The sequence below is a fragment of the Dermacentor albipictus genome, chromosome 3, assembly GCF_038994185.2.
Source record: "Dermacentor albipictus isolate Rhodes 1998 colony chromosome 3, USDA_Dalb.pri_finalv2, whole genome shotgun sequence".
In the NCBI taxonomy this organism is placed as follows: domain Eukaryota; kingdom Metazoa; phylum Arthropoda; class Arachnida; order Ixodida; family Ixodidae; genus Dermacentor; species Dermacentor albipictus.
This window is the reverse complement of record NC_091823.1, coordinates 73865936-73891771: the sequence shown is the minus strand read 5'-3', so window position 1 is coordinate 73891771 and position 25836 is coordinate 73865936. Positions and strand designations below refer to the sequence as shown.

Below are 25836 nucleotides of genomic sequence, written 5' to 3'. Positions count from 1 at the left end.
TGTGATGCAGCAACTTGTATGTAATGCCTCAATGATCAAACCATTGAATATCATGTTTTGCAGCAGATCTGTGTGCCTTAGAGATACATGTAAGCTAACTATATCTACAGTAGGCTCTCGATAATTCAAACTGAGGGGATTTTGTTTGAATTATCTAAAGTTATCAGAAGTTCTTATAAGTATGACTCGGGGCAACATACCAACTTGTGTTGTAATGAAACATTCGCATATATTCAGTAATATAACATTCACAAATAATATTCAAACAGTATTCATATTGTTACGATCTCCGTAGAGGGTTAAGGGGCTGCTTTAATGATCACCAAGGCACAAAAACCATGGAAATATGAGGAGCAATGTCGTCCTCCTCTTTCTCCACTCTCGCTTCCCACGTGTTTCACTGGCAGTGACCCTTTGTAACAATATTTAAAAAAAAAATCATGATTGGATTATTGCTTTGTCGCTGCATGAGACTTCAAAGCAAAGTTTTCTATGCTAGCAAGGCAGCCACCTCTTTGTGAGAGTTTTCAGTCTAGAATTTGCAAGCATGGTGTCACGTGCACACAAGCAAACATGAACACATCTCACTTGATGACTGGGGAAACTCGCTGTCGAAACGCTGGGGAGGGGAAGCATGACAGCAGCAGCGAGCAAATTTACTTTCATGCTGTGTCTTGCATGAGCGTCAACTAAGCTGCAAAAACACAGCATGCAGCAGACTCTGCCGCCTTCGCAGATGGCTTTCAAGATGCAGCGGTTCTGGCGCGCATGGCCACCCGAGCTGCCTGAAGTAGAATGGGCATCCCTCCCTACCCTCTCCACAGAACTTTGCACGTGATAGATGACACGCTTCCTCCCCGCTTCCCTCCTTTGCGTGTGCAAGATTGAGCTGGGATCGCTAGGCTCACTCTCACATGCTTTCACTCACACATACAGCATACGGCGCACTCAGGTACCTCAGTGGTCTGTTCTTTTTTTTTTTTTCCCCTTCTTTATCGACGCTTGATTCTATTGGTGCACACGGTTTGGCGGCTTTGACACATGCACTCACTGGGAAAAGGAGAGACGCCAAGGGTCACACGTGTCATTTTTGTACACGCTGCGCCTACTGTGTTGCTTTTTTTTTTCTTTCTTCCTTAATCAACATGCGATTGTTGATGCGTGCAGTTTAGCTAGTTTGGTCGCATTGACACGTGTAGGCAAGCAATCAGCTTTATTTGAACTGTTAGTGATATAAGAATGCAAATGTGCAGCTAGAAGCTATAAAGACGACAGATGTTTTCTGGCACAGGCAAGTGAAAAGTATGAATTGACCAAATTATTGAAAAAGAGAAGTTTGAATTAAGCAGCTTTAAAATGCATTGAAAACATAGCAGGCCAACCAAAAATTTGAAATTTGTGTGAAAAAACTGAAAGTTTGAATTATTGGAGTTTTGGAATTATTGGAGGATAGAGCAAACCCAGTTTTGCGTTTTCAGCTGCTGTTGCAGTAAAAGCAAGCTAGGTGCTGTAAATCCTAGTTGCCCTTCAGTCAGCTAAAGACTATAGTTAGTTGCTTTACTAATTTCTGACATTTTGTGGTAGCACTGGCTTAGTGAAACCCGTTATGAAATCAGTCTATTTGCTGTCCTTGAGGTGTCCTGAAAGGGCTGCCTTGCCTCAATGTGCCTCTTTTTTTTTTCTTCTTTTGTTTACCTACGCAGTTGTGCTAGCCGTTGCGGTACCCAGGCTGGATCTCTTCATCCCACTGGTTGGTGCATTGGCAAGCAGCAGCCTGGCACTCATCTTGCCTCCCTTATTAGAGCTCTTCACGATGTGGGAGGGTGACCAGGGTAAACTCCTGTGGAGCTGGCTATGGGTCAAGAACATCTTCATCTCGGTACTTGGAGTGCTGGGATTTGTGACCGGGACATTTGTTACAGTCACAGAAATTGTTAACACCTTTTCGAGTCCACCCAGCAGCCCGTCGTGATTACATAGTGCTCCCGCTGTGAGTACGCTTTGTGCCTGTGCATGGCGTGGGGATGTAGGAGGATTTGTTATGGGGTCTCCTGTTCGACCGTGGCTGAAGTTTGTGCTCAACTGCCCTAAAGTATCAAAGTGGGGTGCAGCTGTTACATTTTCTGTATGAAAGTTTGGAAAAAGCTTTTCATGCTTAACTAGACATAAGCAATCTGGTCCAGCTCATCCTGGCTGTTAAAGCTGTGTATGTACTTATGCAAGTGTGCCTTATTGTTCTGCATAGGCATTTTTCAAATTCGAATTATGGGGATGGGTACTAGTCTGGAGACTGTGCACCAATAGACGTGCATATACGTATGTATGATATATAACAGCAGTTAGAGAAAGCATATTGGTAAGGCTTCAACTAAACCAAGTTAGTCATGAAAAGCTTTTTTTTGCAGTTTATACATGCCATTAAATTGGTGTTTACAATGTACTTCTACACAGTTACAGGAAATGCTAGTGCGTGTGAAAGGTGTAAACCACACATACACTTCTCTAGGAGAGTTTGCAGTTTCTTGTGTCATGGTGTCTGGCTGACATTGGTCTTTGGTGCTTAAAATTATTGACTACTAATGCTGGTGATTCAATCCTGTGTTGATAGAGCATTGAGTTGAGCCTTGGCACTGCTTGAATTTAGAACGTAATGAAATTAGTGTGCTCACATTGTTGTGTACAAGCATTCTGCTAGAAGTTCGCAGTTAAGCAGGTAATGAACGCAACAGAACACTGCATGATTTTACCAGCTTTAGAATTGAAGCTTAAGTTTCTGGAGCAACATCTTTCTATAAACACTCTTTGATCTAGCAATGTCAAGCAGGAAGGACACTCTTTTGAGTACAGGAAGGGGACACTCTTTTGAGTGTGCTCACAAAGGACTGGCATTTGTTCTTGACATCGGGATAGAGGGGACTACCTGTAGGTGCCAGTGGGATGTATTTATTGAGCCTTAGGGAGGAGCTTTCTTATTTGTGATGTGCTTGCGATTTTTTAAGACTCATGCTACCTTAGGCCATGTTCATCATTCTCATTTCATTTGTAAACAGTTACCTGATCAAATAATGAACCTGCCTTGTCAGGGGCTGCAGAAAGTGCTGAGAATTAGCAGTAATTGTGCACTTCTTCATGTGTTGTTTATTTAAAGCAGTTATCATTGTAACCAAATGATTCTCCTGCCTACAGTGCCAGTGTGAGCTGAGCACTTGGCAGCAGTTGTCGTGCATGCTGAGATTCTCATGCTGTATCTCCAAAGTCCTCTGTCAAAGACTTTTGATAGTGTGTTTGGGGCTTCCAGTCACATTCCATTAATCTGTCCACTTTTCGTTTCATTCGTTTCAAGCCAAGTCCCTCAGTCTAGCAGCCTGTGGCTTCCACTGGCTCTCACAATGCAATAGTTGGGCTGCTTGGAAGCCATTTTGTCATGTGGGCCTTTCTAAACAATATAGAGGTTGCTTAGATTCATGAATTTCACCTCACAGTTTTTAATCGTGTGCCCTGATCACTCACTGCGTGTGCCACACCACTAAGGTCATCGAGCAATGCACCTCAGTTACTGAAGTGCTTAATATCGTCATTTTGGCGTGTGCTTCGTGATTGCTCAAGAGATTTTTTTTGCACCTTTAACGTGGCATTACAGTGAATTGTGCGAGCATTTTTCTTGCTTCTTGTACAGCCTATTGTTTCACATCTTGTTTGGTTGTTTTCTTGTTGTTTCTCATACAGCTTCATGTTTTTGCGCTCAAGCTACTGCTTGCTGTGTACCGCCGGTATAAGGTGTACTCTTCAGAGATATGATATTGAGTGCTTGCTTCCTCTGGGCCTTTGCATTGTTCTAGTCTGGCGATTTCGGCTGCTTCTAGGAGAAGGTGCTTCCATGAACGTTCTGTGTGTTACCATGTATGTGTAAATAAGGATTTGCCTCCACCACAACCTGCAAGTGCCTTCAGTGAGCGAACCTTTATATATCTTTTCAGTGCATTGTTGCACTGTACCTGTGATAACTTGTAGACTCCTTTTTATTTTTTTCCAATGAGAACTGAAACCTATGTGCCTTAGATTAATGACCACACTCTTTGGACAAAACAGTCGCCATCAACAGCTTCGACAACTGGAATATTTAAATCAGTCTTCCATTTCATGTGCACTTGCATGTTCAAATAATTTTCTCAATGCGATTGTGCGTAGAGTGCCCGAGATGGTAATTGTTGTTTAGTGTCAGAATGCTTAACTGTGTGCCTTAACATGTTTCTCTACATTTATTGATAAAACTGCACAAGACTAGCAGGCACCCTTTACATGAGCAAGTATTTCTTTGAACATGTGATGCTTTGTCAGTAACTTTAGTCTTGACTCGGAATCAGTATTGGCTGTCCTGTATAGCTTGGCTGATTTGTAGCTGCATCAAAATGAGGCATGATCAGTGTCTTCTGATAGATGCTGGCATAACCAACAGCATAGTTAGCCCTTTTGCTGTCTCTTTAGTACTAGAGTGTGGCTCTTTTTGTCATATGGGGACCATTTTTCTTCCCTTTTTATGGTGAAGCTTGAATACACGTTTAGATTTACATGTATATACTTTGTTATGCACCCTTGTATATAGTATACAACTGCATGTATTATACACCGATGTATTGTCATTTGTAGTAATATTAAAGTATAAGTAAATGTAAACATTACATATTGAATTGATTGCTTCATTTTCTTGGTGAAGAAAATGCATTGCCTTATATTAAGAAGATGTGACGTATTTTTATGACCATATGATTGATTCGTTATTGACTGGTGTGCTGGGCAGTTATCTTACTTGTGTACAGACAGGTGTAATGAAACTGCCTTAAGGCTCACTATTCGTAAAGACATTTACAGAGTAGAAATTTACATGGAACAGTTGGCATATTGTATGCAATGTTGCTCTCTTCCTTTCCCCTTTGGCTTCCGAATCACTGTAAATAAAGATTTGTTGGCATTATGTGTGCGTGGAACATGATGTCTGTAATTATTATCATGGTGGTGGGGTCAGCATTGTGCCTTACTGCTCGATTAGCCTGCTTGGCAGGTTTCTGCATAATCTTTCATCACCTGCTCTTCCGATGTCCATTTGTCCAGCAGTTGACTATTTATACAGTATTGAGAACTGAGAGGGGCTTGCCTAGATCAGCCAAATTGTAGTAAGTGTGACCTGAAGGAGCACATGGACAGGCACAGCACCTGGAGTATTAAAATGCGGTTGACCTGCCAAGTGTCAGCAAAATTCAGAAAGCTGCTTCAATGGTGGTAACTGCAGATACAACCTCAAATCTAACACCATGGCCTTAGCTGCTGTGAGGTTGGAAGGTGACATCAGTGCTTTGGGATGTAAAGTGCCGTGGTATTCGGGAGCTTCGTGTGGAGTCCAATTGAAAGTGCATGCCGAAGAATTACAATGTTGAGAGATCAAAAAGATAAGAGTGAATGCAAGTCGGAAGGGCACAGAGTGGTTTTGCCAGCACTAGGTGGCATCTTCGAACTGTGCCTAGAGTGATGACTTTCTTGTGTGTTGCAGCATCTGCATTCTGATGAGTTATATTCTTTTTTTCCAGCGGAGCTGTTCTGGCGGTTTGTGTGCGTAGGCAAGAAAGATGGTGGCCACCCCAGAGTTACGAGAGCTAAGCATAAAGCAAGAGCGTATTGCTAGGTATGTCCCAGCTGCATTTAATTGCAAGAAGTGTCAAAACGTATTGTGATAAAAAATAACATAAAACCGGAATAGACACTGTCTAGTATGGATTGCAGCTTGACATCATGGGCTCTATAAGCAAACCACGAATCTTATCTCGGTTTCCTTCCACACGTGCAATGGGTACGCTGTATGTGGTGAGGACTGCGGAATGATACCACACCTACGAAGAACACCGTCATGAACAAAAGTGTTGTGAACAAAAGCGATGACAGCAGGCGGCACGTAATATGGACAAAGATCGTCCCGCAAACACCAAGCATATGCACCTTTGGTTGGACCACTCCTACCGACTCCACTCCCATCGCAATTGTGGGCGATTTCAACATAGACATGTCTCCGCCAGACAGAATGTGGTTTGTGGCATTTCTCTTGGAAAGGGTTCGATTTTGATAGCAAAAAATGAAATAACTTGATGGGACAACTGGACAGAGGTTCCAAAAATAATTATCCTCCTCCCCCTCATTGGCACCAGTAACACTTTTGTTGAAGTGCTAATTTTATATCTGTATACTATGTGCATCTGTATTCTTTTACGTTGTAAGTTTTCGCAGGGAAGCAGTGTTGCGTTAACTGGAACAGTCAAGGCACACAAGACAAAAAAAATTGATTCTTGGGTTTTACGTCCCAAAACCACGACCTCATTATAAGGCACGCCGTAATGGGGGACTCCGGATTGATTTTGACCAGCTTGGATTCTTTAACGTGCCACCAATGCACTAGACACGGGTGTCTTTGCATATCGCCCCCATCGAAATGCAGCCATCGCAGTGGCTTAGCAGCCGCGGCAGGTATAGAGACAGACAGAACAATAGGGCTGTAGGACCAAACATTCCTCAAATTGGTTTAATAAAGGTGCTTACCACAGTCTTGCAGACAAGTATACAGCACAAACACACACAGTCCATGAGCAGCTGTCAGGCTCGCATAGGCAATCAAACCCGAAGGAAAAAAATTATTAAAGTGGATTGCAACAGATGCACTAATTCTTGTAGTGGTACAGGGATGCAAACTTGGTAAACAAGCAAGTGAAAAAGACATTGAGAGCAATTTTTGCATTATAATGGAGTTGGTAGTAAAGTTCTAAATACATATGCAAAAAAATATAAGCAATAATATTCCAGATATTTTTGAAACGTAACCCCCCCCCCACCTTCCTTAGAAAAAAGAAATGTAGCATTTGCATGGCACCGCACACCACTTCCACATGTAGGTCAGCCTTGCTGATCGAATTAAACTTCAAGCGAAGTGCAGTGAATTTTGCCCTGCGAAACTTATTACTTTACATTTCTAGTGGCTACCTGTTTGCCAAGACTGCAACTACCACACAACTGGTTTGTGCCACTCACTCATTTTCTTTTCGAAGGAGAATATGAATCCCTAATTTTGAAGAACACTCGAAGCAGCTTTCTGTCTATTCTGTGACATGCAGGAAAACAGTTGACGGTTGTGACACTGTTACAAACAGATTCCACAAGCTGAGCCAAAAGTAGTTTGTTGTGGAGCAGGGTTTCAGTGTTGGCATGAAACAAGTTCTCTGCTGTTTGCAAAAATTGAATAACAGTAGGTGAAGGCAGAGAGTTTAATAATGTTACGGAAGGATGAAAGAAGAGAGAGCAAGAAGATCACGGGACGCTGGCTGCTGCGTGTTGTTGGTGGTCAGCAATCTTAACTACTCTGACTCATTTAGTATATATATTGTAAATACACTCTTTCTATATACTTCCAATATCCCCGTAACATATTCACGAGAGGTGCGGAGTACCATGGCTGGAAACGGAGGTCCGCAGTGGACGTCGCATCACCGTCCGCACCACGAATGACAGTGAGCATGCGGGATCAACGTCGTTGCCGCCCCCTACATCATCGTTGCCAGCTACGTCGCTGTCACCTTTGGCTGTCGTTGTGCAAACCAAGGATCCTGGAACTTTCTGCGGGACTGATGGCACCGACATTGAAAAGTGGGTGCGAATGTGTGAGTGGACTCAACAGATGGGACCCTACGCTGATGCTAGCTAACCTGTTCTTCTAAGAGGCATGGCAAAGGTGTGGTACGAAAACGACGAAGAGGAGCTAACCAGCTGAGACCAATGCAAAGAGAAGTTGACAGAGTTGTTCGGCAAACCAGCTGGCCGTAAAATTGCCGCAAAGCAGGAACTGGCCTCCCGTGCCCAATCCCCCACGGAGTCCTGTCTCGTACATCCAGGACATGCTGGCAATTTGTCGTAAAGCCGATCACGACATGACAGAAGCTGAGAAAGTTGGGCACATGCTTAAGGGCATTGCTGACGACACGTTTAATCTGCTCATGGGCAAAAGCTGCTCTACAGCTGATGCTATCATTAAAGAGTGCTGACAATTCGAGCAGGCCAAAAGCCTGCTCGAATGGTCTTGCTACCATTCGCCTGACTGCCCAATACTGTCGCAACGTCGATGTGTGAAGATCAATCCACACAGCAGCATGCGTCGCCACCAGAGGACGTGGTGCGAATCATTCAATGTGAACTGGATGCGATGGCGCCTGCAGCATTCTGTTCGTGTAGCCCTGATGCTACCACTTTTCCAGTTCCCATCATACAAACCATCAGTCGCCAGGAACTTGAAAACATTGGTTTACATTGTCTGTGCTGTCGCCAATCTGAGAGCTAACGAACGCCCTTCTACTATTTTCGTTCCACCCCAACACTTCTCTCCACGTTATCGCAACCTGACTGAGTGGAGAAGTGCGGATGACCAGCTGATATGTTTCACCTGTCATTGGCCGCATTGGTCATGTCGCCCGATACTGTTGCAACTCGTGGCCCTCAACACCTCGCACGCTGACCAACCTGAGCTGTTTTAATGGAAATACCCGCAATGTTTCCCCCACCGTCGAGTCAAAAAATGCGGACAACTCTGCTAGGAACAGGTGGTACAGTCACTCACCATCGCCATGCAGACACCAGTCTCGTTCACCGCAAACACGTTGCCCGTCTTCCCGTTCGCTGCAGCCACGTTGCATTTCGTCCCCTGTGGCTTTTGGCCGCCGGCTTTCGGATAACTAAGAAATGCAGCCCCTGGAGGTGGTGCCGCATTGCCTACTACTGCAACAAATCTGTCTGTGCCCACAAAGAGAAGTGTAATTGATGTTAAAATAGATGGCGTACCTGTCCAAGCAGTCATCAACACTGAAGCCCACGTATCTGTGATAAGTGCTAGCCTACGTAGACGTTCAAAGAAGGTCCTCACCCCAGCAGCTGCCCGAGTGCTTCGTGTGGTCGACGGCGGCATGCTGGTTGTTCTTGGAATGTGTACTGCACGTTTAAGTACAGCTGGCCGTCCTACTTCTGTTCTCTTTGCTGTGATCGACAACTGCCCTCTCGACGTTACCCTTGGATTGAACTTTTTATCCCATCATTCTGCTCTCATCGACTGTGCAACTGGCGTTTTTCATTTGGAACTGCCTCAAGTCGTGATGCTCCGAGCACTGCTCCACCGTACTTGTGTTGGCTTCAGGATGTGCGTCTGTCACCTGAGGCAGTCACTTACGTCGCTTTGACAGCACAGCTACAGATTCCCGACGGTGAATGTCCTTTGCCACATCATCGACATGCTTTTGAACCGCAACGTTGCTCCTCCGCATACGCTGGTGACGATTACTAATAACAGCGTCATTCTTCCACTTCTGAATTTCAGCCTAGGCTCCTCAAGTGCTTCCATCCCGCATGTTCTTGGCCAGCGTTTCTAATACTTCCAAATTTGACATTGAAAGTCTGGATGCCGAGAATGGTTTCTTAGCGCCAATTGCAGCTCGCAGCTCTGGTTCCCTAACGGATGACTTGGCGAAGATGATTGCACCTGACCTCACCTCTGCACAGTCCACGAACATACGTCTCCTCCTCAAATCGTAATGCGACATCTTTGATTTCGGCAACAGGCCTTTAGCACATACATCTGTTGTTCACCACAGTATCAACACTGGAGACATGAATCCTATTCATCGGCGTCCCCATCGTGTATTCCATGCTGAACGTAGAGTCATCCAATCAGAAGTGGACAAAATGCTCCTTAAAGGGGTCATCGAATGATCAGCCAGCCCTTGGGCTTTGCCTGTCGTCCTTGTGAAAAAAAAAAAGATCGTACCTGGTGTGTTTGCGTCGATTATCGCCATTTAAACAAGATCACCCGAAAAGACTACCCACTACCACGCATCGATGACGCCTTCGACTACTTGCACGGAGCTAAATACTTCTCGTCCATCAATCTGGCTACTGGCAGATTTCAGTTGATGAAATGGACCGCGAGAAGACGGCCTTTACCACGCCGGATGGTTTATATCAGTTCAAAGTCATGCCCTTTGACCTATGCAATGCTCCTGCGACATTTGAACGCATGATGGACTCTCATCTACGAGGCTACAAATAGACCACCTGTTTCTGTTACCTTGACGTTATTGCTTTTTCTCCCAGGTTCGGCAGCCACGTTACCTGACTCGCTGTTATTCTTGCGGTCTTCCGAAAAGCCGGCCTCCAGTTAACTCCACGAAGTGTCAATTTGGGCGTCATCAGATTACCGTGTTGGGACACCTCGTTGACGCATCCAGTGTTCAAGTAGATCCGAAAAAAGTTCGCGCCGTAAGCAGTTCCCCTGTGCCACGTTCTGGTTTTGACGTGCACTGCTTCGTCGGCCTGTGTTCTTACTTTCGCCGTTTCGTCAAAAACTTCGCCAACGTTGCTCAGCCTTTGACAGATCTTCTAAAGAACATGCCGTTCTCATGGTGAGCAAGCTCACGCGTTCGCCGCTCATCAAATTTCTGACCACCCCTCCCATACTTGCCCACTTTGATCCATCTGCACCGACCGAAGTCCACACCGACGCAAGCAGCAATGGCATCAATGCTGTTCTCGCCCAACAGCAGAATGATACCGAGTGCGTGATAGCTTATGCCAGCCGCTTGCTGTCACCTGCCGAGAGAAATTACTTCATCACCGAGTGGAAGTGCTTGGCTTTAGTTTGGGTTGTCGGCAAGTTCTGTCCATATTTTTATGGCTGTATGTTTTTGGTCGTTACAGACCACCACGCACTTTACTGGCTGTTTTCCCTCCAGGACCCGACAGGATGGCTTGGTCGCAGGGCACTGCGGCTCCAGGAATTTTTGTTTGTTGTCAATTACAAGACTGGACGCCTCTACAAGGACAGCGACTGCCTCTTTCGTCATCCCGTGGATCCCCCTGATCCTGTTGCGCATGATCCGGTGACCTGCGTGACGGCTTTTACTGACATGAACAACATGCGTGCTGAACAACAATGCAACGAATCCTTACAGTCCATCATCGCCAGAGTGCAATCTGGCTGCACTGACGGCACGTGCTGCACGATGGCATCCTCTACCGTCGCAATATCAACCCTGACGGACATGAGTTACTCCTTGTCCTTCCTCGTCATCTGCAATCCGTTGCTCTTGAACAACTTCATGATGCACCGACGGCAGGACGCCTTGGAGTTTTGCGTACGACGCCAGTTCTTCTGGCTGGGTCTCTACCGCTATGTGCGTCGTTATCACACAACTTGCGAATTGCGTCAGCACCGGAAGAAACCTCACCTGTCGGATGACTCCATCCAATTGAAGTTCCCTCTGAATCGTTCTTTCACGTATGCCTTGACCTGCTTGGCTCTTTTCCGTCAATGACTAGAGCGAATAAGTGGATCGCTGTCGTTACTGATTACTGATTAAGCTGCACACCACCTACCACCTTACGGAACATCTCAACCGAACAATCACCGAGATGCTGTCGATGTACATCTCCAATGATTACTGCAACTGGGACGCCATGCTAGCCTATGCGACGTTCCCATACAACTCATCCCAACATGACATTACAGGATATTCACCCTTTTATCTTTTGTATGGCCGCGACCCCACATTGCCGTTTGACACTATCCTCCCTTCTGTGCCACGTGTTGCAACTGAGTACGCTCGCGAAGTCATCGATCGCGCTCACATGGCACGTCAAGTCGCCAAATCTTGTTTATTAGCTTCGCAGCATATACAAAAAGAGCGTTATGACCGGTGCCATCGCGATTTTAAGTTCGCGCCTGGTGCTTAGGTGCTCCTTTGGTCACCATGTCGTCGGGTTGGCCTCTCCCAGAAGCTTCTCCCTCGCTACACAGGGTCTTATGAACTCCTACGTCAAGTTAACAACGTAAATTACGAGATTTTGCCACTACACTTTGATGCATCCTCAAGTCTGACGCCTGTTGACGTCACGCACGTTTCGCTCGCAATTCTTTACCTACCATGCGCCGACACGGCGCTTCACCACCCGCGGGTCACGTTACGGAAGGACGAAAGAAGAGAGAGAAAGAGATTGCGGGACGCTGGCTGCTGCGTGTTGTTGTTGGTCAGCCATCTTAATTACTCCGACTCATTTTGTATACATATCGTAAATACTTTTTCTATACTCCCAACATCCCCGTAACAATATTAGTATACGATTTGAGCTTCGTCAGACTGCTGGCTTCTTTGCAAGTGATTGCCTCTACACAATGACTACAGGCAGTCATGTTCTTTTGGACACTGCTGACGACATAGTCTGCTAGGTAATCAAAAGACACTTGCTCAGATTCATTGAAATCCAACAAGTCCTCAGGAAAAACGACAATCCCCTGTGCACGATGCACCTGTGAGCCTGCCGATACAATCTCCAGGCCTGTCGGAGCAAAACCAAGGTCGTTGCTATAACTACCACTGTTACTTGGTTTGAAAAACTGGGCCATTGTTGCCACGTGGAAAGCGCAACAGAATTCAAGTGGCTTTGGCACTGGGTTTCTTGACCAAAGTGTAGAAAGCAAGTTCTCTAGGCTATCTTGCCCAAATCGACTAAGTAGCACAAAAGAAAACCTCGAACATTGAGGTAGTTCTCCCGAATTTTTAGGGCTGAAGTTGTGCCAAGCACGACACCAGTCTGAATCAGCTTCCATACTGTTTTTCCTCGCTCTCCAATCTTAAGGCTTTCAACTAGCTTGATTACATCTTGCAGAAAAATAATTGTCTTCGTATTTCACTTCATACAGCTTACTGATTGCGAGCTTAGTTGTTCTGGACGTCAATATCTTAAACCACTTGTACACTACATTAAAGAACCAAGCTGTTGTTAAGGCTTCCTTAGAAAGCTTGCTTGTCTGAACAAGGTAGTGCAAAGCTGCTCCAGTGTCGTAATTATACAGCGAGTACACCAGGCCCACTTTCATCTTCTAAAAGTGTCCCGATTTCAAGCATGCCTCTTTTAAAGTGTGCCGCAATCTCTAGCTGCTGCTGCGAGTCAATTTCCACAAGATTTTTTCACATAAGCAAGGCTCACTTTGTCTGAGGGCAAATTGTGCTTCTAAACAATAGGTGGAACGAAAATTGCCTGCCCACGAGTAAGGGGATTCCTAAAATTTTTAAATGAGGAACATCTGCCATGAAATAGAGCTTTCTGCTTGGTTCGCAGGGGTGAGCACAAGATACAGAAGGCCTTGAAAATTTTCCCACAACTACGCAAAACTTCTTCCACAATGCCCGATTTCCCCCACCCATGTCACTGACCACAGCATCCACTCTGATGCCAATTTTTTCACACTCTTCTATGACTGACAAAACAAAGTTCTTTACTGCAACAGTGCTAAATGAATTTCCTGTGAAATGGTACCCAACCGTTTGCTTCCAACGTGTAGTTACTCCTCCTAACATATATACCAGAGCATGAGTAGCTACTGCATCTACTGGGGAGGTGCCATCAGCCAGTGGAAGTAAAGGCCTGCCAATTGCAACTTGAGTATAGGGGTCGTATGCCAGGCCTGGTGTCAAATGAATTTCATCCAACATCCGTACTGCATGCTTCTTATGGTACTCCACAGCACCAAACTAGCACGAAAAAAAAAACAGAAAAGGAAATGTGATGATAGTATTTCAGCACCAGGAAATAGTTATATGGGTTAATACCATTTTTACTCTATTCTAACGTGCCCTCTATTGTAGTGCGCACCTGTTTTCCATGACAAAAAGAAAGAGCACAATATCGCGCACCTCGTGCTTTCATATAGAAATACTTTTTTCTTTCATTTGGAAAAAAACAGATTTATTCGTAATACACTAAAGTTGTGATGAATGAAAACAGAAATGGAAGAGGCATACCTTGCCGCCAAGATTTTCACTGCGTTGATACGAGGCGCATGGAGCAATAGATATCACTTGTCGTCGTTATCAGACAACTCCTTATCGCTATCAACAGGCCAAAGCATTTCATCCTCGGTGCCGCCCATGGCATTCGAAATCCCGCACATTTTAAAGATCTTGTTGAGCATGGCAGACAGGATCGTGCACCATGCATCTTTCACCGATCCAGCAAAGTTCTGCAGCGAGGCACACTTCATTTTATTGGCGCGCGTGAATTCGTGGCAGCCATTGACAAGCCATTCGGTGTAGAGCGTCCAAATTCTATCTTTCACTCGCTTGTTCAAACAAACATTGAGCGGCTGGAGCTGCACTGTCATTCCACCGGGTATCACAACAAGGTCGGTGTTGCATGCAGCCAGCTTGTCCATGATGCACTGGTCAAGGTGGCACCTGAACGCGTCGAGCACAAGCATCCCACGCAGACCCAAACTGCTGCCGGGTCTCTTCCGCCAAATGTTATCAATCCAGTCAGCAACCAAGTCCGTGGTTATCTACCCTTTTTCATTTGTGTGCACAATCACGCCACTAGGAAACACGATTCCTTTCGGGAGCGTCTTCCGTCTGAAGATAAGATACAGGAGCTGCCCATCCACAGTGCAACAAAGCATAGCGGTGACTCCAGTTTTTTCGTGGCCGGAAGACAAAACGCGCACTTGTTTCGCCCCCTTCTTTTTAACGGTTGTGGTGGCAGGCATGTCAAAGCAGAGCAGCGTCTGATCGGCACTTCCAATATGTCCGAAGTGGTGGCCATTTCTATGGCGCAACTTCAAAGCGTACCGCTGAAAATTGCAACTTCTCTTCATATTCTTCAGGCAATTTTTGGCATATCCCTGTCTGCCTTCGAAGAGAAAAGCCTTTTCTTTTCATAAAATTTGATAGCCAGCACTTGCTCGCTTTGAAGTCGCTCCGCATTAGCCTTTTCTGTAGGGGTAACTACATCGCCCGTACTTTGAGCAGATCGGTTGTCACAGGTCGCTGCTCTTGCACGTATTCCGCGAGCAGCTCTTCTATTTCGGCAAAGCGGCCCTGCTTCAGTCCACTGAAACCCTTCCTTGTTGCTTTCCTGGTGAAAATATTCTGTTTGTGCCAGTCCCGCACACAAGTTTCGGGAACTCCGAACGCCCGTGATGTGGCCCGATTTCCATCCGTCTCCGCGCACATAACTTTCCTTTTAAATGCAGCATCATGGTAGACTCGGCGTATCTTCACAGTGGGCGCTTCCATGCCGGTTGAATAAACGCAGCAATCGCGAAGACAGGTGGTAGACTAGGTTACATCAGCGCCTGGTTACACCTACAACATGGAGGTATGCACAAAGAGGAAGCTACGGCAGCTAGGCTAGCAGCGCGTACGAGGCGGCCATTTCTCGAATGCGAATTCGGTAGCACGGATTTAGGGTCGTACTCGATTCTAACACGCATGCAAATATTGGACACATTTTATCGAAAAAAGGTGCACATTATATTCGAGTAAATATGGTAATTCTTATATTAGTTTTGTGTACAGTATGACGAAACCCTTGAGCATCTAGACTCATATATAGCTTGCTGTACACTGAGTGTGGCTAAACAAAGCAAAATTAAAACATGAACGATTTTTAACATCACCTGTGTAATATGTGAGTGGAAGGAGCTAGAAAAGATTAAGGTTTTGTGTTTCCAGTTATTCGCGAGCTTGGCTGGAGCTTCATCTCCTATTTATTAACAACAAATGAAATGAACATTCATAGCTAAGTCTTATAATCTTACAGGTCGCATAATGTGAACTTACACATTCCTATACGATTTTAAATTATTAGCTTAGAAACGTTCTATGCACCTTGAGAGACAGAACGAATAATGTCGTGTAGGAGGCCTGGTGCGAATTTGTGATCCTGAAGGTGCCTTTGTAGAGTCCGTACACCTGGCAAAGGAGCAGCTAGTCCCTTTACGAGATTGCATCCTTGAGAGCCGCATGATAGCCCAAGTTTCAGTGCCTTGGTGATTGTTGCTTGTGTCCACGGTGTCTCACGCATACTCTTTTTTTCCATAAAGAGTAGTAGTTGGTCAGCAGCCATTAAAGAGCTGAGCTGCTGCTTCATGAGGGTTTTTTCACTACTGGTTTTTCTCTTGTGCTTATGTGCAAGAGCAGAACTTCTCTGCGAGGCCTGTAGTTCGGCTTCAAGCTCAGCAATCCTTTCCTGAAGAGCAGCAACAGTTTGATTAGGCACCTGACTTGCTTCAATATAGCCAGCCACTGCGATAGGAAGTGGCATGTCTGGAACTGCTGGAATGGCAAAACATAGTTAGTAAATGGCAAAATAGTAGTTAATGTCCAAATAGTAGTTAGTAAATGCTGTAGTTATAATGCAAGAAATGTGATACAAGACATGCCACAACAATGAAGTTTGTGCTTATATGCTTCTGCCTCAGCACTGTTCAGAAAGATATATCCTAGATGCATTCACTGTATCACGTCATGTTGCCAAACACTTAAACAGCAATAGGCAATGAAACATACTTATTTGTAAGCAATAGAATGCTTACAGCCATGAAAAGCTGTCATGTTTAGAGGCACTTCAATAGAAATGGGGCTGCAGGCGGTCACCTTATCGGCACGAAGCATGAGTCAAGGTTGGAGGATGCAATGTGATTATGTTTTTTGTACACTTCGCTGCACAACAAAACTTACTGTGCAGTTGCTCAGCCGCTTCAATTAACAGGTTTAAGCCAGACGCTCCTACATTGGCTTCCATTTCTGCACAGAACACAAGGTGAGGACATATAACCACAAGAATAGAAAGAAGCATGTATTAACTCGCCATAGAGGCAAATGCCAAGCTCACCTCGCCATAAGAAACCAGGCATGATGCTCTCATCTGTAGTAACTGTGAAATAAAAGAGGGTGAACAAGAGTATCTAAGTGTTTGTCAGAAACAACCAGTTTTTTATGAACCTACACTCACAGCCATAGGAGGCATAGGGGGTGTTGTTTAGAGGCGCTTCAATAGAAATGGGGCTGCAGGCAGTCACCTTATCTGCACAAAGCATGAATCAAGGTTGGAGGATGCAATGCAATTATGTTTTCTGCACCTCGCCACACAACGAAACTTACTGTCCAGTTGTTCAGCCGCTTCAATTACCAGGTTTACGCCAGACACTTCTACGTTGGCTTCCGTCCCTGTACAGAACATTACGCGAGGACATATAAAAAAAGAATAAAAAGAAACACGTATTAACTTGCCATAGAGGCAAATGCCAACCTCATTTCGCCACGAAGAACCAGGCATGTTGCTTTCATCTGTAGGAACTGTGAAATAAAAGCCAGTGAACAAGAGTAGTTAGGTGTTTGGAACAAACGACAAGTTCTTTGTGAAACTATACTCACAGCCATCGGAGGTGGAGGGGGTGTCATTTAGAGGCACTTCAGAAATGGGGCTGCACACGGGCACCTCATCTACACAAAATGTGAATCGAGGTTAAGAGCTTCTGTGCAATCGATGTATTGTACACATGGCGACATGACACTTACTGACATGACAATTGCTCAACCGATTTGACCTACAAATTCATGCCTGAAACTCCTAGTACGACCCTACACAGGGCACCCTGTGAGGACTAAGATGCAAAAGAATCAAACATGCGCATCCACTCGCCACAAGGTACATGCCAACCTCACCTTGAACGGAGCTGTTGTGGTCGTGTGTTTCAACTATAAAATACATGAAAGGAAACAAAAATACTGAGAGGAGGCAATTGGGTGAAACCATTATTGTTCAGTAGATTACATAAGCTGTACTCACAGCCATTACTGGATGTAACACATGATGGTTCGTGACAAGTTTCAGTAGACAGGAAAGCATCAGCTGCACAAAAAGTGAGTTACTTGTGATGCGAATGAACCATAATATTTACCAATTTGCTCTACAGTATAAGAGCACTTACATTCTGAACCTTCAGTATCTTGAACTTCGAGATGCGTGCCACTAAGTGTGTGCAGAGTTGTTTGAGTTACTGCACCTAGTTTCACGAAAAAAAAAAGAAAAGAGTTGAACATAATGCATAAATTTAATTGGCCTATGGCGCATAAGAAAAAAATTAGCATACAGCGGGCTGGTGGCTTCCTCAATTTAGGCTGCTTATTGTGTACAAAGATGTTCGGCACTGCATCCTGCTTCAACTTTTTAATGCCGCTTTTTTGAAGGATTTGCGGTTCAAACTGATCTTCAGTGAAGTGATCCTGAGAAGAGAGACACAAAAATTCAATATTTAATTGAAAAAAAAAAAGAACGGATTTATATATCTCTATGCGCAGCTTCCACGGCAACCCTGTCCGCACTCCATAATCAAAAACACGAAATTATTTGTGGCAGGAGATGGAAGACAACATACAGTACATATGACGCATGCGATACCCATTTACTTAATTGGACGCATAAAATATATAATATCGGCTGTCCGCGATAGCGGTCAGCCGATCTTATACCCCCTTGGCATGCACAGGCATCGGCGAGCCCCATTCAGCCCTGGTTCTAGCTTTTGGTGTTCCCGTTGCCGCTTTGGTGCCCTGGAGGCGCCGTCGATAATACTAAATAATGACACGTTGTTACAACTAGTAAATAAAATATATTAAAGGAATACAATCACGCCGAGGCGCGAACTTCTGGTGCAGCGCTACCGCGCCCGTGCGAGAATTACGAAACGCCAACGAGGAATTTACCAGCCCACGTACAACCCTACGATCAAAGTGCACGTTAAACAGCCCCTGGCTACCTAAATAATGTTACCCGGAGTCATCCACTACGACCTCCCTCATAGCTTTAGTCGCTTCGGGACGTTAAAAACGTTAATCACCACAAACCAAATCAATACATACGGCCATTCGAAGCTAAAAGAGTACTGCATCCATAAGTCATAGTGAGCCTTGCAAAAGCGTCGAGAATGTACTAACTTCTGGTGAAGCTCAAAACACAGCCTGAATAAAGTCGCTTTTATGTCACAGGCCAGCTGCAGATGCGCGCACTTTCACCGCAAGACGAAAATTGAACCAAAGAGAGCACATTCGAAAAAAAAGTCAACTTAAACGCGCTAAAAACCACGCACAGCATGAACACATACACTTTTTTTCAAAGCGGAAGGCGTGAACTAGGCTCAGAAGAAGAGGTTGTGAGGAGTCGTGGCACTTACTTCGCAAAGCCGTGCGTGTTTGGCCACTTCCTCGAAGTCACGACCTACTGAACTACAGACCTGCACAGATCTCCCTCCTCCAGCACGCCTGGTCTAGTTCGCCCCTTTTGCCGCTAGGGAAAGAACGTACGAGCAGAGTGGCGCTAGTCATAACCTGTTCGCTGTCGTCTGCTTCTACGATCTGTTCAGCGCTTGTCTTGCCATTTCGGCAGGCACAAAGCGCTTGTTTTGGCGGTAAATGAATAAATTCACAAATATACAAAAGAAGACATTTTTGCGAATGCTTTGCGTTTGAATAGTGAAACTAGAAGAGGATGAGCGGTGCAAGAAATGTAAACAACGAGCATAGGTGGCCGCTGCAATGCTAGATCGACGGCATAAATTTCCCTTTCCTAGCTCCTTAAGAGACTGGAAAAATTGTTCAAGAAGATTCATAGGATAATCCAGCCTCTTTTAGTTGATTAGAGACAGCGTAATGTCGTATATGACATTAGGATATACTGCTTTGTGCCGTAGTGAAAGGAAGACGATCTGGTAAAAGTATAGTAAAAGTATTGACGAGTAAGTCCTCCACCCGATATGTGCAATAGTCTGATCGATTCTGTTTCAAGTGAAGGTGAGTATATCTTGTTTTTAATATCGTTGGATGTCTAGCTCAGTAGAAAGCGCGCAAAAAATTAAGCGATCCCAGTGCTTTAAAACGTGCTGCAGTGCAGGCCTTAAAAATCGTGTCACGGAACTCTTTTCAAACTGTAAAGCTAGCTTTTCCGCGTAGTACGCGGCAGCATAACGGTGGTGCTGAAGATACGTACGCAGTGCAGCTGTGTGCGTAATTCACTTTTTAACTCGTGACGCATTCACGGACAACTTTTAAGAGTTAAAATGAGTGATAATCGTTCTGTCGTCGAACATTACGGTGGCTTCAAGTTTCTAAAGGGCGCAGACGCGAATTTTACAACGTGTACAATGAAACTGTTGGGTACGTTGCGAACTCTATACACAATGCGATTTATAATAATCTCCTTGAAAAAGGCAGTGGGAGCGGCTATTTGACGCTATTTTAGGGAGCAGCGGACTACACGCTCCGACATTTTTTAAGTTCGGGGAGTCAACTTTTGGAGCCAAGTGACCGATCAAAGCCTTGTGACATCCCTGTCGCTGTGTTAGCAAAAATCGTCAACTAGAGAAGCAGTTCGTCATAACACAACAGCTGCCGTACTACTTACAACGCCGCACAACCGCCCACCGCGTAGCAGACGAACAGGTTATAAAAGCGCCACCTACGGCAGTCGGTTGAACGAAAGTGGGCGCAAGCTGCTCCCATAGAAGCCGGATATCTGTGCAGGTCTGGAGTTCCAGTAGGTCGTGCTCGAAGTAAGCCCGCCCGATCCTCTGTATCCACACTTTTCTTCTTTGTGCGTTGCGCTCGCCGGATGGCAAAGCAAAAAGCCTTTTGCCGTCGGTGTTTCTGTTGCGGCAACCGAAGGCGCAGCAGCACGGCATCACAAGTTCTCGTCCCTAATAACACATTCGATCTGCTCCGCTAACGCACTCGATCAGTCTGCCTACGCTTACTTCCGTCGCAGGGCCAACAATGGAGGTCGGTGCGCGCTGGAAAGAAAAAATATACAACAGCGCGACGCCGACTTCTGCGCGGGAAAAAAATATACAAAAGCGCGGCGCCTGCTTCCACGTGACACATATTGGCCAATGGGGGAGCGGAGGAGGCTGGGGCGACAGGAGGCGTGGAGGAGGAAGCGCTAGGGTGAGCGGCGTGACGGAAAGATCTAAGAATGGCGCTACTTTTGAAAAAGTTAGGGGCTTCAAATCTTCGCTCTTCACTCCCCCATCGAAAGAAAATAAGTTTGCCTCCGGAAACCATGTGTAAGCGGGTAAGTGATGACTAATAATTACGCACACTTTGACTGCAGCGTTATAAATCTGCTGTAGCGTTTCAATCGATGTTCGCCGATTATCTTTTTCTGCAATCGACCCTACGGGGCGCGGCAACGATTGTTTTCCTCTGAAAGAGTTGGCTTCCCCGATACAATGGCCTCGAAGTCACTAGGACCAGGCAAATGGCTACCATTCTAGCCAGTGTTACATGAAAACCTCTTGACGGTATCCAAATACGCGCAAGGCCCGCACCACGTCCTCTTCTCCTACACGTCTTTCTTTCAGCTGAAAATTTTTGTGATTGAAGTTTTCCTGACTGAATTCGCGTCGACGTGTACGCCATAACAGGCCAGGTTCCGTGAAGGCAGCAGGAAATCGTATTTATTTATTTATTTAAGATACTCTCAATGCCTGATGCCGTTACAGAGAGGACTGGTGAATCATTATACAATGTTAGATATAGCAGTCTGAAAGGATGAATGAACCGGATTGCTGGCGGCCGAGGCGGGGAGGTGGTTCCATTCGGATGCTGTCTTTGGCAGAAATGAATTGAAGAAAAAGTTTGTGCGGCAACTTGGTACTTCTATCTTGGCGTTGGGGTCTATTCGCGATGAAATATAAGAGGGTGATATAAAAAGGTCATTTTTTAATTCTGAGTTAGTATAGTACATTTTCTGAAATAGTGATAACCGCGCGAGTTCTTTTCTTGATGATAGGTCCGGCAGATGAAGGCCAGTTTTGATGACAGGTACACTGGCACTGCGGGAATAATTGTATACAATGAAACGTGCAGAGCGGCTCTGAATGGCTTCAAGTAAGTATGTTAGCTGTGCTGTTGAGGGATTCCAAATTGATGAAGCATACTCTAGTTTATACTTTACTAATGTGTTATATAATGTAAGTTTTAGGGAAGAGGGCGCGCGAGAAAAATTGCGATGTAAAAAACCTAGTGTTCGAGTGGCAGAGCTTGTCACGTATTCAATGTAAGTTTGTCATGATATATTGTTAGTAATGTGAACACCTAAATATTTATAGGAAGGACAGAGGATAGAATAGAGTTGTTAATTTTGTATGAGGGTGTGGAAACCGCACTACCGCGAGAAAATTTCATAATTTTACATTTGTTGACATTTCATTTCATTACCCATGGTTACACCACGAAGAAATGGTGTTAAGGTCAGATTGAAGTAAAAAGGAATCATCTGGATGAGTTATTTCACGATAAATAACACAGTCATCAGCATAAAGACGTATGTTAAACTTCAATTTCTCCGGCAGATCGTGAATGCAAATAAGCAATAAAAGAGCTAGGCCTAAGGACTGAGCCTTGTGGCAGACCAGAAGTTACGAAACAGGTTGGTGAAACGGAATTGTTAGCATTTACGAACTGAGTTCGTTTGTCGAGAAAGCATTCAATCCACTTAAGTAAATAGGGGCCACTGTTAAGTCTGCTTAACTTCAGAAGAAGGAGACGATGACATACTGTGTCAAATGATTTTTCAAAGTCTAAAAAGATACAATCAATGCAAGAATCTCGGTCTTAAGATGAGAACAGGTCATTAGTAAACATAACTAGTTGTGTCTCGCATGAAAATTTTTTTCGGAAACCATGCTGATATTTACTAAAGAAGTTGTTATAGATTCAAGGAAAAGCACGAGATTAGAGAAAATGATGTGTGCCAGAAGTTTCCCGGGAATGCTGGTTAACGAGATGGGTCTGCAGTTAATAGCGCATGAAGGCCGGGTTACCTTGTTTTGGAATTGGCACCACCTTCCCCGCCTTCCAGTCGTTTGGCAGCACACCGCATTCTAAGGACTGCTTGAAAAGTTTAGATAAAATAATATATGAGGGGGTTACAGTGCATTTCAAAAACTGAGCAGTTATTGCATCAGGGCCGGGTGCAGATACTTTTAGATTCTCTATGCGTTTTCTTATTCCAACCCAGTCAATGATTACGGGATCCATCGTGGGAAACAAGGGGCTATTAAACAGGGGTGATGAAAAAGACTGATAATCAGAAAACGAACATTTAAGTACGTTATGCAGAGCAACACAGCACATATCAGACGGTGTAAGACGTTCCCCGTTTCATCAAATAGTTGGGTACCTTGTTTCGGTTTACCGCTAACCACTTCCCAAAATTTACGCGGTTTATTTCGAAGCAGCGAAGGAAGAGTGCTTGAAAAGAAATTGCGCTTGGCCGCTTCAAGTTCACGCTTGTTATCAGAGACGCCATTTTGATAAGCTGCCCAGCGCTCAGCTTTATCACTTGATACTGCTTTTCTGTAAATTCTATTTTTTTTTCCCCGATGGCCGAGCAGTGGAGTGAACCAAGGATAGCGAAACTTGGAATAAATTTTGCGCAAAGGCACATATTTTTCGACAAGCGAAAGCATTCTTGCTTTATAAATTGCCCAGTTCTCTTCTACACTATCATACGTGTAAAAGCGCAGAAATGATTCGCAAAAAGATTGCATTAATTTCGACGTCAATAGCGGTGCTATTCGCTCTAGCATAGTCTCTTATGAGTTTGCTGTGCTGTGGCGCTCAATCGAAGTAAAGTTGCAAAGGAAGTGAAGGATACAATGGTCGCTTAGCCCAGGCAAATATGTAAATGCTGCAAACACATCTGGGATTGAAGTAAGGACTAAATCTAGCACGTTTGGTGAGGTAGTAGTAACTCGCGTATGGTTTTTTTTACTAATTGCGTTAAATTGCAATCATGACAGAAATTAACAAAATGAGACCTTTCGCTAGTATGCGTACAAATAAAGCCATATCGTATATTAGTCTTTATTTTGGGTCATTAGTAGTATATATTCCGTTTTGCGGTCACTGCGCGGTGGTCAATACAACAATGTAGGAGAATACTCCGCAAGCTCTAAAAAGAAATGCGCAACTTTTTTTTTTTGAGGGTTATGATATCACACTGCCATGCATTTTATATTATATAGCGCTTGTCTCATATTTAACGAGGTTTGTCGAGCGCTTTTCGACATCTCGATGAAGCACGTTTACTCCGTATCCCGTAACTTCACTGACCATACCACGCTGTGAACAATTTCTGCTCCCTTCGGAGCTTACGCTGCAAAATAATTTACACCCTTAAAAATGAATAAGGGTGTAAATGTCTCCCTAACTCACACCCTTAGGGTGTCAGTTATATAAATCACACCCTACGGGCGTGAGTAATAGACACATTTACACCCTTTTTCACCTTCAAAGGTGCAAAATATTTTACAGTCGACCTTGTCCCCGAAGTAATAACTGCCCTCTAACTTGTGTACATTTCATTTCTTTAAGACGCTTCACTCGCTACTTTCCCTTCTGGAATGTTGCGTCACGATGTTACGTGCATGCCATTCGCGACCTCAAAGTACCGGAAATGCATCGTTTAGCCTGGTGTACTGCTGTTGCTTTGGCTATATTTGGTTCGGCTAGACAAAGAAACAACTCATGCAGGCGAGCGCACGAGCTGAGACCCGGCTATGTAGCTACGCGGCCGCAAGCGAGCGCACGAGTTGAGGCTCCGCTTTTGCAGCTGTTATGACGTCATATGGTACGCGGCCGCGCGCGGCGCAGCAAGGAAGAGCGTGGTTGTGCGGCTAGTATGCTTCGCATAAAAGGGGGGGGGGGGGGGGAGCACTACCACCAGGCGAAACCAGAGCCAGGGAACGGACGGCAAAACGGGCTTTATTAAGTGAATACAGTTGTTACAGTAATATTTTCAGTCTTGGTTTTGACTTACAAATAGGATGTGTTCCAGAAGTGCGTTGTCACTGATGGGTTGGGCTTATGTTGCAGTGAGGTTGTTCCTTGGTTGAGATGACCGGCTGGGTTTTCTCTGAAGAGGGTCCGGAATGCGAAAATAACTAGGCAGGTATACGTTAAAAAAGAGGGAACAATATGTAGGAAACATGGAAAATCGAAAGACAAATAATTATTGAACGTTTTTTTTTCTTGTTTTTCTTTCTTTTTTTTTTGCTTAACTTTGCTATCGGGAGGAGGGGAAACCCCACCTTGTTTGGTCAGTGGTCCTTTGGCAAGTCGTCAAGCTCTTTGATGTTTTTTTCCTCTTCGAGTGTGAGATGGACATTACTACTAATATCCGTCTCACACTCGAAGGGGAGTTAAATTTCACAGCCTTAGTCCTCTCGCACCATAAAGAGACTGGCATCACTCAAATACACATCAATCAAAAAAGCCAAGTAACGCCTCGAGAAAGTTTAAAAACACCAAGATACAATCAAGAAATATTTTCCTGACGAAATGTCAGTTGAGGAGATAATATATACCATACATAAAGATTACACAATAAATAACAATTTGTGAACGCAACTTATGACTGGAATTATTCGCATAAAGCAATGTGACTCCATAAGGCAATCGATTAATTACTTGCCAAAGCATTCCTTAGGCGATTGGTTTCATTCATTTCCCGACGGCGGAATAAAGTATTATGGAGTAATAAATTATCAGGCGCACAAATGAACAACCATATTAACAAATACATAAGAAAGGGCAGTGATATCTAAGAAGCGTGAACGGACACGAGAGCAAGTAGGAACAGCGCGAATTGCGTTATTGAGCAGCTAATACACCATGTGACGCATAAAAAATTCACCGACGATTACGTGACTCCCTAATGTTAAATTTCAGCGCAGCTCTATATTCGTTTTCATTTCACGATATATTGGCTGGCGCGGACAATCCGTCTCGTGCGGCACGCTGCAAATGGAGCGAAGTGCGGCGCGACTGCCTTGCTAGCCTGGAAATCGCGAGAGCCAGAGCGTGAGTGGACAGTTTTAGTTTAGCGTACGCTATGTCATTGCGTACGTTATAAAATAGCGAGTCGTCA

At 44.7% G+C, this 25836-nt stretch overlaps 3 protein-coding genes across 15 annotated transcripts in view; 2 read left to right on the top strand and 1 right to left on the bottom strand.

Annotated features, from left to right (window-relative positions):
* The window catches only part of LOC135900635 (proton-coupled amino acid transporter 1-like), an 83116-nt gene extending 78144 nt beyond the window's left edge, over positions 1-4972 (top strand). For all 4 annotated transcript variants that reach the window (XM_065430119.1, XM_065430118.1, XM_065430117.1 and 1 more), the window contains exon 10: positions 1704-4972. In XM_065430119.1, coding sequence (XP_065286191.1) covers positions 1704-1972 — 269 coding nt within the window. In that variant the 3' untranslated portion in view covers positions 1973-4972. The remainder of the gene's footprint in view (positions 1-1703) is intronic.
* The window catches only part of LOC135900637 (uncharacterized), a 38131-nt gene extending 17416 nt beyond the window's left edge, over positions 1-20715 (bottom strand). The window contains exons 1-14 of one of the 10 annotated variants that reach the window (XR_011512765.1): positions 20458-20714; positions 19082-19119; positions 18002-18134; positions 17840-17914; positions 17698-17760; positions 17574-17606; positions 17283-17351; positions 17158-17204; positions 17010-17075; positions 16855-16932; positions 16741-16782; positions 16587-16652; positions 15735-16181; positions 6538-13604 (exon numbers count right to left, since the gene is read on the bottom strand). Coding sequence is in view for 2 of the 10 variants with exons in the window: in XM_070535607.1 (XP_070391708.1) it covers positions 17058-17075; positions 17158-17204; positions 17283-17351; positions 17574-17606; positions 17698-17760; positions 17840-17914; positions 18002-18134; positions 19082-19119; positions 20458-20584 (603 nt within the window). In the remaining 8 variants the exon portion in view is untranslated. The other 9 variants (XR_011512768.1, XR_011512770.1, XR_011512764.1 and 6 more) reach the window with 9 other exon arrangements.
* Positions 20716-20946: 231 nt separating this feature from the next.
* The window catches only part of LOC135900638 (protein croquemort-like), a 204171-nt gene continuing 199281 nt past the window's right edge, over positions 20947-25836 (top strand). Inside the window, exon 1 of the mRNA XM_065430135.1 lies at positions 20947-20973. Within this exon, the coding sequence (XP_065286207.1) occupies positions 20962-20973 (12 nt within the window). The 5' untranslated portion in view covers positions 20947-20961. The remainder of the gene's footprint in view (positions 20974-25836) is intronic.